This window comes from Notothenia rossii (genome assembly GCF_949606895.1).
Source record: "Notothenia rossii genome assembly, chromosome: 6".
Classification (NCBI taxonomy): domain Eukaryota; kingdom Metazoa; phylum Chordata; class Actinopteri; order Perciformes; family Nototheniidae; genus Notothenia; species Notothenia rossii.
In genome coordinates, this window is record NC_136909.1 from 70,489,019 (window position 1) to 70,505,735 (window position 16,717).

Genomic DNA, 16,717 nt, shown 5'->3' on the forward strand with positions numbered 1-16,717 from the left:
TGTGCTCCCCTCCTAGCTGTCTAAAGATAAGATAGCTTATTTAAAGTGCCACACAAGAAATATTTCCGTATTGCAACTTTAGAACTTAGTTGCGTTCAAGGACAATTCAGATGGATAAGTTCTTCTGACCTTCCCATGATGGAGACAGAGAGGAGAGTTTGTATTGTCTAAGCCCTTTGTGCATATTGTTCATATAATTTGGAGCACACAGCTATGCTCAGAAATACTAAACAGTCGTTTGTTTGCTACGGGGGCCAGCTAACCAGACCCTCTTGAAACAGAGGCTCTTTCATTTGTTTTGTGACAGCATTTTAAAGGTTTATCTGGATGCTTCTTTGGCTTTACTGCAGGCGTAGTGCAACCAGTAGTGCATCACATCAGAAGTGTTATTCAAAAGGAAAAATAATAGATTTAAATGTGTTTAAGGGTAGAAAAGGTTCATGTATCCAGAATGTTTGATAACTTTTCCAAGACTCTTCTAAATTTGAAACTTTGGGGTTTTTCACACACTCAATAAACAAGAAAACAACATGTTCTCTCCCAGTGCAGAATGGTGTGATCAGCTTCAAACTAAAGGTTTAAAGATGACCTCGTTAACATTATTTAGTTCCCTAAAAGCATTAGATTTGAATCCTAGATGGGCTTTGACACCAATTAGTTTACCCTCTTCGTGTCCATGAAGTTTCCTCACTCTCGTCCTGTAATGAGTGAAATCTGACTCTCTGTGCTGTGATCCTGCTGCTGCTGCAGACACTCATTTTATAATTGTAGATCTGTCGAACTGATGTGTAGTATAGAATAAGTAGTATTGAGAACACTTTACTATTTGAGTTTTGGTATCAATTCTATCAATTAAAAAACAAAACAGTGGTGGCAGGAAGCAAGAAAAAGAGCATTCGACCTTAGTGTGTTGGAGCAGAAGAGTCCTGTTTGACTGACTGTGGTCGCAGTTGGAGCTCTGAAACACAAACATCTGCTCCACAGGTTGCTGAGGACATGATGGGTTTGCCATTGAGCACATAATGACAGAAAGCCAGCAGAGAACTTAAACTCACCTGGGCCTAAAGAAATGATCTCTGCAAGCAGCTCGGTGACATTTAACGGTAATCATTGGTCTCTTTTTGGTCAACTCAGACCTTCATATATTCTTCGTTCTGTACTCGCAGATACAATGAGTTCTAGATATGCTTATATATAATGTGTTACTCACTACGTACAAATCCATTATTTATTGCATTCTTGTCATTTGGGAAAACAAATGTTTTGTTCACTACTGAGTGTTTTGATTACAATGTCCATCAGCATCTCAATTTGCAATTTGCTGAACTGAAAATCAAATGTTCTCTTCAATTAAATGAACTCTGACTGTAAACTCATTCACAGAATGTCAACAGAAGCAATCAAAAGTTTTCAGATAGTTAAGTACAAGCAGGCAATCAGGTTTTTGGCGAGGATATTTTAGATTCTTGCCACAGTTCCCCCATTGTCATGTTCAATAGCCCAAGGGGAATATTCACAGTGTCTGTGTATCACCCAGCAGGGAAGTTGAGCAGATACTCTGTCTTCTAGTCAACACTTTAATTAGTATTGTGTTGTGGAGAAACAACAGCTTCTTATTTCCTGTCAACATGCCCCTCTGGGCTACCAATTAATAAAAAAACACCTCAAAGATTAGGTTCTCACCACTGCACTACAAGGAGTTCAGATTAGTTTCTGATTACAGCAGAGCCTGCAATAAAGACACCTCAATGTGCGGAAAGCAACTCCGCTATGATCCGACTCCATACTGTTCGTCGACACAAACATCATTTTCAAAAACTCTTGTAACTGACAGTAGCACAAGACAGTATTTCCCCAACCAAGTTTGAATTTGTGAGATTGCACCATATATCCGTCTCACCAAATGCAGGGGTGCCAACCTTTGAGTTCAGCTTGGAGTGAGATTTTTTTTTTGGTGAACCGAAAAAAGAAACGTTCATGTGTACAGTGTTACAAATGTATTGAAAATGTACAAACTAGGGTTGAAGCTTCAACGCTTCTGCCCATTCACTTTGAATGGGGTGACGTTACACTTTGCCGAACTGCATTGTAGTTCTGTCGCTTCGCTCGCTTCAAAAGTAGAGCAATGTTCTACTTTGAAGATTTGACGGAAGCGTCAGCCAATCGAATCGTATGCCAGTAGAAGCTCTAGCCAATCAAACCGCGTGCTTGTGTGTCCGGGGCGGAAGATTCATGTGATTGGTTGTTGGTCGAGCTTCAGACACGCCCGCCGGCAAGCTTCAACGCACGCCGCCGTGTGGACGTACCGTAAGCGGAGGTAAAGTGATATTTTATGGGGTGGGGGACCTCACCTCTGCAAATAGTGAGTTTGGTAGAAATATACCGTGGGTGTCTCTCAATTGCGAGAGCCACTATTTCAAGCATACTACGTCATCGAGTCTGCACATGTGCAGACTCTGCGGTCTTAAAATCCCCACAATGCTTTGCGCAAGGACCAATTTCCCCAAATCTGTGGCATAAAATGTAAGGCGGTGCCTCTCATATGACGCACACTTGCTAGCCTGTTCCACTCTTTGTTTTCCGAATGCCAGGAAGTAGTCTTGCCTCGCTTCTGAAGCAAGACGCTCAGAAGACATGTGCTACCAAGCAAGCGTACTCGCGATTGAGAAACACCCCATATAATAGTAAAGTTATTGAAGATGATGCCATATTTATTGAAGATTTTACATTATAAATATTCCCCGATATTATTCAAAAGCATATTCTTCAAAACTCCTTGAAGTATGACCACCAGGAGACTATTGATGTGTGTAGTGTGTTTGGTAGACATATACTGTATAATAGTAAAGTTATTGAAGATGATGGTATATTTATTGAAGATTTTACATTATAAATATTCCCCAAAATTATTCAAAAGCATATTATTCAAAACTCTCAACTATAGTATGATCACCAGGAGACTATTGATGTATGTAGTGAGTTTGGTAGTAATATACTGTATACTATAGGGCTGTACCTGAATATTCGACTATTCGAATATTCGTTCGTTGGCCAACTATTCGGGTTTCAATTTCATTATTCGGATATTCGTTTTTTAAAATTTGTTTCTAAATGTATGCTATTAATAAAGGCGAATTGCCATATTCTTATACTATATTTATACTTTTGAATTGCACTGTTAAAATGCGGAAATATATACAATCTCAGCCTGTGCTCCTGACATCGCGTTCACTCAGTCACGAACGCAAACGGCACGCTTCACCTCGCTTCACCTCGTTTCACCTCGTTTCACCCGTAAAATGCCAAAGACTTCAGCTGTGTGGGACCATTTTTAATTGGACGACGGTAAGAAGAATATGTGCCAAATATGCGATAAGAAACTGGCCTACCACGGTGGCACAACAACTCTGAAAAGTCACCTGGATGCTATAAGTAGTAGCCTAGCTTAGCTTAGCTGTTGTCAAGTTGCCATGATAAAGCTGCTTTATCCGCCGTTTAAACAGTAACGTTACACATGATAAAAACGTGCACTTACTTTGCTTGGAAAATAGTTGCGAGCAAGCAACCAAATAGTTTTTTTATATTAGTTTTTAAATTGTATTTGAATAGTGAAAATAAAAGGAGTAATGTGGGAACATCTGGGGCTAAGGCAATTATTGGCATAAAGTTGAGTAGCTCAGCCTAATAATAACTTGTGTCCATAGGTGCATCCCCACGCATCCCAGCCATCAACATCCTCAACAATACAGCAGACCCTACAGCTATCCTACAGAGGAAACATTTAGTTTTAATGTTTGCGAGTACTGAGACAATAAATAAATATAAATCGTAATAGTATGCGCTTCTGCTTAACAGTGTGTTGTCAGGTGTCTTGGATTCGGAGCGTGTTATGAAACCTTTTTTTTTTTTTAAGAAATTTGGAATCTTTTTGTTTTTGAAAACATTTTTTATAAAAAAAATAATACAAATCCCTCCGCACCGAATATTCGAATATTCGCTGCTGATTACTACCAAATATCCGGAGCCCGAAAAATTGTATTCGGGACAGCCCTAGTATACTAGTGATTGAATATTATTGTATTCTCATTTGCACTTTGCAGACGGTCCCTTAGCACTCGTTTCTTCTCCGGCTGCGGATAGAGACCAATGTAATGTGTCCAGCTCGGAGGACGGCGCGTATTGGCTTTTTTTGATCAAAATGTGATTGTAGTTCGTTGTCAACCTTACCACGTTACTTAGGAGACGTCATTTGTGTGAATAACGTTTTGTTCATGAGTTATTGATCCGTGGAATCAGAATCTCCCAATATCGTTCCAACTTTACTGAACCAAGCCAGACGACTGTCTCATTTCGTAGACCGCTCGGTTTGCTGTTCCTTCACTTTATTTTTATATTTATATATATTTATTTCGGACGAAAACTTAGCGTGAGGAAAGGCATGTGTGGCGTGAGTGCGTGAGATATGGGTTAATTGCGTGACTCTCACGCTCAGTGTGTGAAGGTTGGCAGCCCTGCCATATGAACAGCAGCATGGTCTAATGACTGAAACTGTGTCAGCATGAAGCTATATCCCATAATAAGCAAGAGTCAGGCTTCCTCACAGCTATTTTCTATGTTTCACCATCAGTCAAATTAACTGTCATACTGTATCATGTGTGTATGTAGTTAAATTCATGCTGATATACACTGCTTGGGCCGAGTTGCATTCATGTTACAGCATCCACTGTGGGACGGAAGGAGACCTGGTTTCCATGCCAACAGCCTTACCCACATATGGCCACTGCTTCCTGGCACAAAAACCCATTTAAATTCAGACACTTAATCAGTAGGAGGAAATTATTCAAAAAGAATTAGGCCAGACAGTGACCACTTATATTGGATTGGAGGTGAGGATTAAGTGAAAGTAAAGAGGAACATCAAGAGGATGTAATGATAAAGCCTTATTCAATAGCTCAGGCATGATAAGAAACAAAACAATCCAACTAAGGATCTATCTCTAACAAAAATAACCATCTATTGGGTTTTTGTGAAAGGAGGGCAGATCCATATAGATACTCTAGATCAGTGGATCTCAACCCTGTTGGGTCGCGGACCCGTTTAGAGTGGGTCGCAGATGTGTGGGTGAGGAAGAAGAAAAATAAATACAAATACAAAATAGTGTACCAAAATGCGTGGTGTATTAGTTAGTATTTCTAAAAATCTCCTGGGGGAGAATCCCCCCGGATCCCCTGGTTTTGAGCATGTGTTCCTTTTTATGTCATACAGTTTAGCTTTGATTCCATCATCTCATTAAACCTTTTTTAAAAGCATTCTTCAGTCATGTGAAGGGATATATGCACTGTACTTCACTTTACTAATGTATGCTGAAAAGCGTATATATTACAGCACGATTTTTTGTTGAATAGATTTGAGTGGTTCAAAATTTCGGGTCGCGATTGATTGACAAAGGAAAAAGTGGGTCCTGAGGCCCGACCAGTTGAGAACCACTGATCTAGATCATTATACACCGACACATTAGTGGGTCTACACAAGAGGATCCAGACGTAGGAAAGACACTAAGTTTACAATAAATGGCAGATTTTAAACAGTTTTCCTATATAACAAATATGTAGTCCTATATTTCTTTGAAAGGGTTTTCCATACACTGGGCAAACATTATTCAAACAGTAAACAAACCAACATTTGTTGAAGACTATGTAATGTAATGAAATATGTAATGTCACGATGATTAATACACATTTGGGGTTTTGGGCAGCATTGTGTGTGTGGGATTGACTCGTGGTAATAAAGAAATATGGAACCAAGTGCAACAAAATGACTCACTGATGTGCTTTGGGACGACAGATGAGAACTATGGCGCAGAGTAATAAGATATATAAAGGGACCACAGACCGCATTAGTATGATGAATTAATTGTTGGTTGTGGTCTTCTCGTGGGATTTGGGATAGTAAACATAATATAGGGTATCACCGGATGTATCCTTATAGGATCAGTTACATGATAATAACTCTTATAGTGCTTTTTTATATTGTTCCTCTTTTATTTACTTGTATATTATTGTAAAGCGTCTTTCACCACTGGGAAAAGCGCTATATAAATATCATGTATGTATTATATTTTGTACGTAGAATAATAAAGTAAATGTTAATTATTGGAGTCAGTATTTCATTGTACATTTGAAAAGCCTTCAGCTGCCTTACAACAGATCAGTTAAACACGGAACGTGCTACAATCCGTGTAAGCGTGTATGCACATTTTGGGGTAATGGCTACTGAAGTGGATACACAGAAGCACTTAAGAATGCTTCGCTCATATCTCGGGGCGCAATGGCTGTTCAAAGCTAGGCCAAGCTTCCAATACACACGGCAACCCAAATATTTTTTGAGACCAATAGATTTGTTTCGCTGAGCTGCATTAAAAAGGGGGCCACACATCCAGGGCAAAGAGCATTACTTCCGTGTGACAGCATGTTTACTCCAGTGCCTCACAACTGGACTGAGTGTCCGCTTGTATTGATCGAAAGTGAACTAAGTGGTCTAATTCCTTGCATGCTACCACTGAAGAGATGGGACAAAACTGTCTGCTGTACTTCCTGCCTGCCTTTATGTGTGTGCTTATCTGCCTGGTAAACCTGGAAGACCGTCACCACTGTACTGAAACACAAGTGACCTATTTCATATGACAAGAAAATTCGATGAACATGCCTGAAGATTTACAAATGGCTAAACTGGGTTAACATTGCCTGTGTAAATTGTAGATGATATTCTGCAATAATTTGGAAATAAATAATGTTGACATTGCAGAAACCTAGTATTATCGGTTGCGAGGCATACAATAATTATCGGTCAAATCCACCACTTCACTCCAATCCATAACTTTCTAAGATCACTAAGATTCTGAGTTTTTAGTCTTTTTAAAGTATTTCTTTGAAATCTGTCTTTTGTGGACTGATGCAACAAACGAGTCTGTGTGTGTGAGCTTCTCTTTGTTAGTGTAGCCGTCTTCAGAGTGGATGAAGAGGGACAACATGAGGGACACCATGACAGAAATAGGGTCCAAACTGTTGTCTGTATGTGCTTAAGAAAAATCAGACCCATGTCTAATGCAGATCACATAGCCTTAGGCTCAGACCGACTATTCTCAGGGTACAGGGACACAAGAATGAGCATTGCCTCAGACACATTAGAAATAAAGTGAGAGGGGCTGCTCTTTGCCCCTCGGGCAGAGACAATGGAGACAAGACCCAAAAAAATTGAAATTAAAATTGAGCGGAGGAGAAATCAGGCGAGACGAAAATCGCATGAAGGCCAGGCCGACCCCTTCCTGGAGCCTCTCCACGACCCACTTTGGCTCAACAGCAAACACCATTCTCTTTGTCTCTGTACATTACACTCAGATGCTTGACCACTGCAGGCTAACTCCCTCAGGTGGTCTAGACTTGAGTTTTTGTCCCACAAACACGCCAAGCCAGATTCGGACTGAAAACTAGAAAACACTTTTTCAAAGCCCAGTGGACTTTCAGAGACGAGAAAATCCAATATGGCAATATCAGGTCATCTCTAAGCTGAGAAGAAGAAGGGTAGTGTCCTGTCTTTGGAAGAATCCAGGCATGGGCATGCGCTTGCACCGTACTACTGATGACCTGATCACACACAGAAACATGCCGCCTCTGTCTCCTTTCTGATCCCCTAACCCACATGCCATTTGGTTCCAACTGGCATCAAAACCAGCTTGTAGTGATGAGACCAAATGCATGCGTTACACCATCATAGTTCCTCTCGCATGTATGTTCTGAGAGAGATTGGCCGGCTTGGCTTCTATTTCTATTCCTACTCTAGTTTCATAGACTGTAGGGAATAATTGGTTCTAAAAATATAACTAAGACAAAGTGTCATTCAAACATCATCACAGTTAATTCAAAAAAAGTATTGGCACATCACTTGGATGAAGTGTTTTGGAGATGATGAAAAGACATTTTGAAGATTGTTTTTATATCTATTTCATCATACTGCCAATCATTCTGAACTGAAAGGTGGAGCGCTGTTCTGAAAGGGTGAATATTTGTTATAATAACACATTCAAAGCACAGCCAGGGAAGGCTACATTACTAAAAAAGAAAAGAAAACCATTGCGGAGTGTGTGCTCCAAAAAACAGGGGAGATGTAAAGACACTCATAGGGTAAGCTTATTGGCAACTAACGAGATGACGTCATTCTTAAATTTGACTAAAGATACTCTTCCAATACGGGTACTTAAGATGTGTTAATTGGAAGAAAAAGAGGTGTCACTTCATGTTCTCACTGATGTCTTCTTCACTTGTGTACGCTTGTCGGTATCCCCCATAGGACAAAACAGTCAGAAAGCCCTGTGTGTGTTTGGACATAACTTATAGAGAAGTGATTTGAAGGACTGGCAATTTTCCCAAACACTTTTCTTTACTTCACTGGTTTTACAAATGCTTCCAAGTCACTGATACCCCATCCCTCTCTGTACAGCTAAACATTATATGGTACAAATTGTATTATCACAACTTCATAGCAGCTAGGAATCATTGATAAAAGGCTGTAGAGTTGCTACTGTATACATCTTTGATTTCATTCTTAAAACAGATAAGTTGATCAACATAATAATAAAAACTGTAGCAACAAATTAAAACAATGTTGTGAATCTTTTGAATTGCAGGTCACAGTCACATAGTGGCTCTTTTTTTTTTTTTTTTTAATTGAGTGAGCTCCAATGGATTATAAAGTGATTATAACTAGTAAAGAAAAGGGGAATGTTCCAGTACAACTGCACACACGTATCAATACACAGTATTCTGCTGAAAAATATTTACTTTTTGAATGAGCTTAACGATAAAATGGTACTGTAGATTCAGACATAATATTAGTTCCCTTATGATTTGTAACTGACAGCTGCACAATGCATCCCGGCTGTGAATGTTATAGGGCCAGGGGGCTAAGAAATTGAGATTTTCTCCTGGTGAGACTACCCACTAGAGAAATATGTGGAAATGCAGCGAGCTCCCCATGTAGGCTGCTTTCTCAGAGACCCATTGCTCTGTCGTAAATTGCCTGCATTTCAGCTTATGCAAATATATCTGTTAAAGAGTGATATTTTCCTCAGAGACGCTTCTCTCGTTCCTTTTGACGCATCCCCTTTTCCTCTATCCCCATGACAATCCGTCAACGCAGATAAAACCCAACCATCTCCAGCTTCGTTTTTCCTACTCATAGAGCTTCCTTGGCAGAGGGAGGCTTGCATTATTATTGTGAGGACTAGTTCCGTTTTTTCTGTTGGGAAAGAGAATTCCTGGAAAGTGTTGTGGTTACATATATTCTATTCTCAGGGCCTGCACATTGAACGGTCCCATTGTTTTGTCAGGTCAGTGGGAATAAAGAGCTACTACAACTAGACGCAGCAGGTAGAGCTCTTTTCATATTCTATAATACGTGCGTACATGTCCTGTGAACCAGCTCCTAGTGCTGTAAATGAGATGTACTGTATAGGCCTGCTCAGGATGAATATGTATGACAGGAAGAAAGGAGAAAAAAAGCTGCATGTCTTCTCCCTTTTAGCGCACAAGGAAGGTTCACGAGGAGTTCGACATTTAAATATCCCTTAACACCTTCTGCACATCTCTACTGCTGTTCTTCTAAACATGGTCTTAGGAATGAAAGGCAGAGTAAAACGAGCAGAGCAGGGCTAGGATCAGGACAAGCTACACCCGCACTCACATATCATGGACACAAGAAGCCTTTTAGTGTTATCATAGGCAGCAGATACGTTCAGTGTGTGAAGCTGCACGGGAATCCGTTAACTCTTTCTGTTGATAACAAAGGAGTCTTATCAAGCTGGTCGAAGAGACATAGAATGCATTAACATTTATGGTGCTCTCTCCTCTGCTTTTTTGTGTCATCTCCAGAGTGCCCACTCTGTTCTTTTCTCCTTAATGCAGTTCAGCACTTTGCCCATTCACCCCTACTGTGTGAACCGCTGCAGAAAATAATAATGACGAAACAAAATCCCCTGTGCATGTTTTGCATAAGGAAGTAGCCCATTTTCGGGAGGAGGGGCAGACATTATCCTAGTTTCCTCCAAAGCTCAACATTAATGAGCACAGACTTCTTTAAACAAAAGGCCTATTTAACTGTCTTTAAGAGAGATTAATATCACTGAACTTTTAAATTGCATCATGAGGCTCAAAGTTTAAATCTGTATAGTGTGTTTAAGGTTTTAATTGGGATCAATGTTAAACAACATGCAGTGTGGTCAAAGTGAAATAAATAATCAGTGCATTTTGGTTCGTCTAATGTTTTTGGTTTGCTTGATTGACTAGTTGTGGACGTTTTATTTAGCAGAACACAAAGTGTGTTGCTGCCTCTAGTTGTACATCTCTCAAACCTTAATGAGCTTTCACTGAACTGTCAGCCAGGTATCACAAGTGCCTCCCAACAATATCAGTAAATCCGATTTCTAATTCAAAACAAAGATACTGAAAAATAAGCACAGTTACGGCCTTTACTTAGTTCAATTGGAGAGTTATCAAAGCACAAATGTGCTTTGTGAGGACACAAATATAGCTCACAGAGGAAACAATAATGAGCTGGAACACAAAAGCTTTGTGAAAGCATAGGATAAAAATGGACATGCTGTTAAAGATAACACCCACCTTTAAAGGTCTGGGACTGAGGTTTTTTTTCTGGACGTTTTTAATTAGCTTAGCAGATGGAATGAAGGAGGCATCTAATGCTTTGAGAGTCCTATGATGCATGGTATTATGTGTGATCTGTTTGGATTTTAATTAAATGACAAGGCCTGTCATCTCATTTAATGTAAGGGCAACACAAAGCATATATCAAGTTATGCTTTCTAGTTCTTGTCAGACTCATTTGAAAAACAAAAAATAAGCAAAGACTATTAAGAGACCAGGAAGTGGTTTCCTACCATCATTACACAGCGGCCCTCCGAATGTTGTCATGCTGCAGTCACAGCTGAAGCCCTCCCACTGCTGAAGACACACTCCCTGGTTGGCACACGAGTCCTCCTGGCACGTAGTGCTGGGCCCTGAATATGAAGACAAATAGCAGCTTGGTGAGCAGACTTTTATAATAACGAACCGCACAGTGTGCAGATCGGCTCTGCAGTGAAATGAAATGTCACGCATAACATACAGTACCAGACAATAGGCTTCATTAAATAGAAGCATACACAGAACAAACATACATATGTTATGCCAAAATGTGTTTAGCCATGTTTTGTAAACCTGCTACACATTTTCCAGATTGTAGCCAACTGCCTGCCAAAAAAGAATCAGTAGACAGACACAATAAAAACAACCCACATGTACAAAAAAAAAGCAACAACCTGTCCTTTGTGATATCCATATTTGATTTTACATGTATTTTTAAATGAATTCCCTTATGTTATCTTATTTAAATCCCTGATTTAAATATTGCATTTTTAAGACACAGCAGTGTTCATTGAAACTGTGTCTAGATCTGATGTAGCTCCAATATGGTTACACCACTGTTTAAAATGAGTCTACAGTACACAGGGGCCGTTTCTCAATCGCGAGGAAACTGGCATCCAAGCCAATATTTCAAGGATGCTACGTCATCGAGTGCCGCCGAAGGACTGTTCCAATCTCCAGCATACTTGGAATTCCACCGAGGCCGCGGGGCCTCTCATATGACGCACACCTGCACACTTGCTAGCCTGTTCCACTCTTCGTTTTCCGAATGCCAGGAAGGATTCTTGCCTAGCTTCTGAAGCAAGTGACTCGGAGGACATGTGCTACCAAGCAAGTATCCTCGCGATTGAGAAATGGCCACTGTGATCCAGTTCATCCTCCTTTCTCCAAAAGTGTCACGCCTCCCTGACCACCTATGCAGATGCTGAGAGCAATCAGAGAGCGCACGTTATTACCGGCTGTAAATTAGGTCAAACGACAATGACACACAGTACGTAACCAGTATGGGCCGGAGCTATCCAAGTACTTAGAATGTTGAAATATATTGTTTCAGATGTGTTTGCAGTCAATGTGTTTAATCTCCGTGCTTGTGAATCTTATTATATCCATCATTACACCTGCGTATTGGTCATTCCGTTCTTTTTTCAGTCTGGACCAGAGCACAGTGAGTACACAGCTGTAAAGACTGTGGCGTCCGTTTGTGTGACGATGAAGCTGAGATAGTTCAGTTAATGGAGACAATGTAAGTGGAATGGCACGGGTTAGTATGAATGTATTTTGGTATTCTAAAATATTTTTATATATAGTATAGACTTGTAAAATATTTTTATTTTGGAATTAATAGTTTTTTTGACAAATGTTATGGGTAATAAACTTACCTTTTCCACCCCCTCTATTTGTTAAGTAATATTATCTTTCCTAATCTCAATATTTAAATACATGCAATTGTTGTAATAATCATATAACATGAATAATGACACACATAGTGCTGGATGCATTAGGCAATCACCTATGCAGCCATGTGGATCACATCTTTTTTTAGTACTCATTTCAATTATGAGAGGCATATTTTGTATCTGCTGTGTATCTATTTACTCTGGGTGCTCAGTTGTTTTATTTTTGTTTGTTTTTTACAGACATGGAATTCAATATCTCCTCTTCCATACTCTGGTTTTGGAATCAGACTTGGCCACAGTGCTCGGCCTCAGCGTAGCTATGGTAACTGCTTAATAGTTGAAGTGTTTGCTGTAGCCCACTCAAGGCTGAAAAACGCAAAGAGTTAAATGCTGTACAGAGTGTCCTTTTGGCAACAAGAAACAATGGTTAAGTTCATGGTAACAAATTATTCTGATGTATTGGAATACATCTCTATTTATGGTCCGTCTAACTAGATTTTCAACGTGTGATTTACCGGCTTACAATTGTTTAATGACATAAAATCTCATCTTTAAATCCCTTTTAAAATCACACTTTTATAAACAGGCTGTGACTCACTCCCTATGCACTTGTACGTTATGTAAAATCTTGATGTGCATCTTTGTTTATGGAGTGTTGTACATCCATTTTCCTTCTTTATTACTACGCCTTTGAATATTGCGTCGTTTGGTTATATCTTTAGTGAGGCACTTTGTAAAACATTGTACAAATATAGTTTATTATCATTATCATAGTATAAAAAAACATTTCCATATAATAATGTGCCTTATGTGTCACATATGGAATAGGACATAGTATTTGGGAGTCTTTGAAGCAACAGATGTGTAATTGCACTATTGTTATGTTATTTGTAAATATGTCTAGTGAATATAAGAGATCAGAATTCATCTATTTGTTGGGCTAATTGATGGCCACTGTCATTAGTTCTGCAGCATACTTTAAACTTTTACATCTTTAAAGTCTAAAGTATGTAGCTTAATATACTTTTTACTTAAAACGTGGTTAAATTGCCAGAAATTATAACAGTAATATGGCATTGGTAAACATGGGGCTTAGCAATAACAATGATTAATTTCATGAAAAACGTGAAATTAAGTAGGAAAATCATGCAGGCAAAACATTATTAGAAAGACTATAGTCATACAAAAGTATATTCTATATGTATAGTATGTAAACAAAAGAAAAACGAAATAATAAAGACAACATAAAATATGTGAGTGAGACTCAAAACATGAGGCCTGGACTTTGATACAAGATGGTAACGACACTTGTATTCTTATGGGACAGAAGCCCATTTCATTTGGTGGGTGAATACGATTTAGGCAGATATCTTGTTCAGGGAGAGGAAAGTGTGGAGGGAGAGACTGTGAGGAGGAGGGGGACAGGGGGGCAGCAGAGGTGTTGCAGATGCAAAGGGGAGGAAGGACATCAGACTCTGTATCAAACGGAGAAAGCTATCTACCTTGCAAGTCAGCTTTCATCAATGCAACTTTTGTCAGCAAAATAATAGGAAAGGAAAAGGCAAAGTATACCAGCTGTTAGTCAAGTAGACATCAGAGACGGAGTAACAGGAACAAAGACTGTTGGAGCAGGAGATACAGAGCGAGGAATGAGGCCGATGTCTGTCCTCACAAAGAGCCAGAGGGGGAAATGTATTGTATAATGCAGGCCGGATTAAGCCATGCTGTAATAGCAGTTCTCAAAATGGCAACATACAAAAAATGCATCCATGTTAGGTCATTAACATGGGGTGTATAAGTTTTGTCTGTGATGCTTAGTAGATTTACAGTAATAGAAACTGCATATTTCCTCTCATGGATATTTTGAGATTTCTCTGCTGTAGTCATAAACTATCAGCAAACATATGCAACCTTCTGACTGGTTTAATGCAATTCAATAAATGCGTTATCATAGAAGCCATTTTCCATTGAGAGGGTCCATTGATACTGTGTGGCACGAAACCATAACAGCACGTTTGACAGGGCGCAAAATTTGATTACATTTGTAATGTGGGAACATGAAAAGATCAGAAGAAGCCTACTCAATAGAGTGGATGAATTGTGAAATGGAACTAAGTGAGTGAAGTTGAAAAATAAATCAAATATTGTCTCTGGATGTGGTGCACACATTAGACTGGACAAATGATATTCATGCATGCAACAGAGGCTTCATACATAATTCAAAAGGATTGCTTCTGGCAAACTCTCAGATCCAGCGAGCATGCATAGAGCAAAACAGAATGGGGATAAAATGAGAAATAACACTGGCAGTACAAATATGGCAGAGAGAATAATCAGATTATGGCTAAGTGAAACAGAAATGATAGCCTGTGGAGGAGTGTCAGAGCTTGATGCATTGTAACAGAATACTAACACACTTTATGGATGTTAAACTATGTTCCACAGGTTGGCATTGTGGGTGTGCTTTGCAGTGCATGTGTGTCGGAAAAGTATGAGAATGAGAGCGCTTAGAAGCATTGAAGCACTGCATGATAGTTTTTGAGATAACGAGGGGAAAGAGGATGATTAAATGGAATATCTCTCCTTTTTTTTAGGCACTGATCAATACAATTTGAACCTGATTTAAGCTAGAACATGTAGTAAACTCCACATACAAAAACGAAAGTTTGAAAGCACCAAATAGTTGATTCACTCGGCCGAGAGACTCACCTTCACATCCTCTCTCTATCTGACCCACGCAGTCCAGAGCGTCTGACATCAGGTCCGGGAGCCGCCCGTTCAGATCCACCGACGCCAGACAGCCTTGGAAACCCTCCTTGGCGTGCACCAGTTTGGGCAGCTCCTTGTACATCTCCTTAGCCACCCCGCCAATATAAAGGTTACCTGTGCAGAAATAGGACAATACTGACCCCTAGTGGAAACAAAACATGGTACCAAGCTCTCTTTTTAATGTATAAATAACCACCCTTTGTTGAATGGATTTCCCAACTAAAGACCTAAAGATAACATTTATGCTTTACTTAATTAAGGTAGTTTGAAAGTATAATCCATATTAAGCAGTGCAAGAGGTTAATTACCACGTTGCTTAAAAATAATTATATATTTGTCAAATACAATTTAATTGTGCAACAATGCAATATCAATTATATATAATTCTGTTTACATTTGTCATCTGCTTTGTACTAGGTCAACAAATGTAATAATTACAACGTTCTTCGAAGTCGCACACCAATTATGCCTTTATCCTTCCAGTGAGAAAAGTTGTTATCTTGTTCATTCTTTCAGATAACTTTAATAAAATGTTGGTCTGCTGAGCCCAAATGCTCTTTTGTATTAACTGGCTGCTCCACACGCACACCATTAGTGCTGGTGCTGAACAGATGGAGTTGAGATTTTAGCTGGAGGGTACCTGAGTGGGTGTTGGTAATGAGCGAGGGCCGAGCCTTTCCCTCCACCCCTGAAGGCTTTATCCTGCTGGTGCAACCTTTCAGTCCCAAATATGCTCCTCTTGACTCTAGGCCACTGCTGCCCCAATTTAATGAAATCAATAATATAAATTTATTTCAATTCTCTACTCCTACACACCCTTCAGGTCCAGATTTTTGGCTCCTGAGGTTGTCTGCGTGGTGATCTTGGTATCAATCTTGACCATGTGGAGGTTGTTGGTGTCCCTGGAGATGATGACATTGTGCCAGTGGTTGTCGTTGAGGGGCTTGTTGGAGTTGCCTTTGATCAAGTGGGCTCCATTTCCCAGGTCAGACACATAGTGCAGGTAACTGGAAAAAGATATTTAACATCGTGAGTCGATGCAACCATGGACAGGAACGTGAGACATGATAGCTTATGGAAAAGGCTGTTTCCAGAATCCCAAAATATAAATAAATGTGTTAGAATCCAGTTTATTTTCAGATTGTTTACACACATAACAGACAAAATGCATAAGAATATAACAAGACTAATACAATCTGAAAAAGTGAACTGAAAAGTGCATGAAGAAACTAAAACTGGAGCAAGAGCGAGTTTGTTGTTGCTGGTGCTGTGTGCCTGTGAATTCAGTTGTGCAGATATGAGAGTATCAGAAAGTGCAGCTGTCTGAGAAGCTTCTAAATAATTGGCAGGTTGGAGAATTAACAAAAGGTTGTGGGCTGAGCCGAATAAATTGGTCTTAAATACTTTGGTTTAGAGGCAAATTATGATGTGCATGCCCGTTTTAATTAGAATGTATGCCTTTAATGTTTAGCACATTGAATAATGCCTTAACTCCAGGCATTACTTAAAAGAGGGTCATTCTATAGCTGCATTTCAGCAATAAGAAATGTGCCCTTGTGAAGTCGATACCCTTTTATG

At 39.5% G+C, this 16,717-nt stretch overlaps 1 protein-coding gene across 22 annotated transcripts in view; it reads right to left on the minus strand.

Moving 5' to 3' along the window:
* LOC307043663 (neurexin-1a-like) overlaps positions 1-16,717 on the minus strand; it is a 248,197-nt gene that overhangs the window by 113,418 nt on the left and 118,062 nt on the right. For all 22 annotated transcript variants that reach the window (XM_079688285.1, XM_079688296.1, XM_079688295.1 and 19 more), the window contains 3 exons: positions 15,956-16,146; positions 15,080-15,253; positions 10,949-11,068 (listed from right to left, as the gene is read on the minus strand). In XM_079688285.1, the coding sequence (XP_079544411.1) occupies positions 10,949-11,068; positions 15,080-15,253; positions 15,956-16,146 (485 nt within the window). The remainder of the gene's footprint in view (positions 1-10,948; positions 11,069-15,079; positions 15,254-15,955; positions 16,147-16,717) is intronic.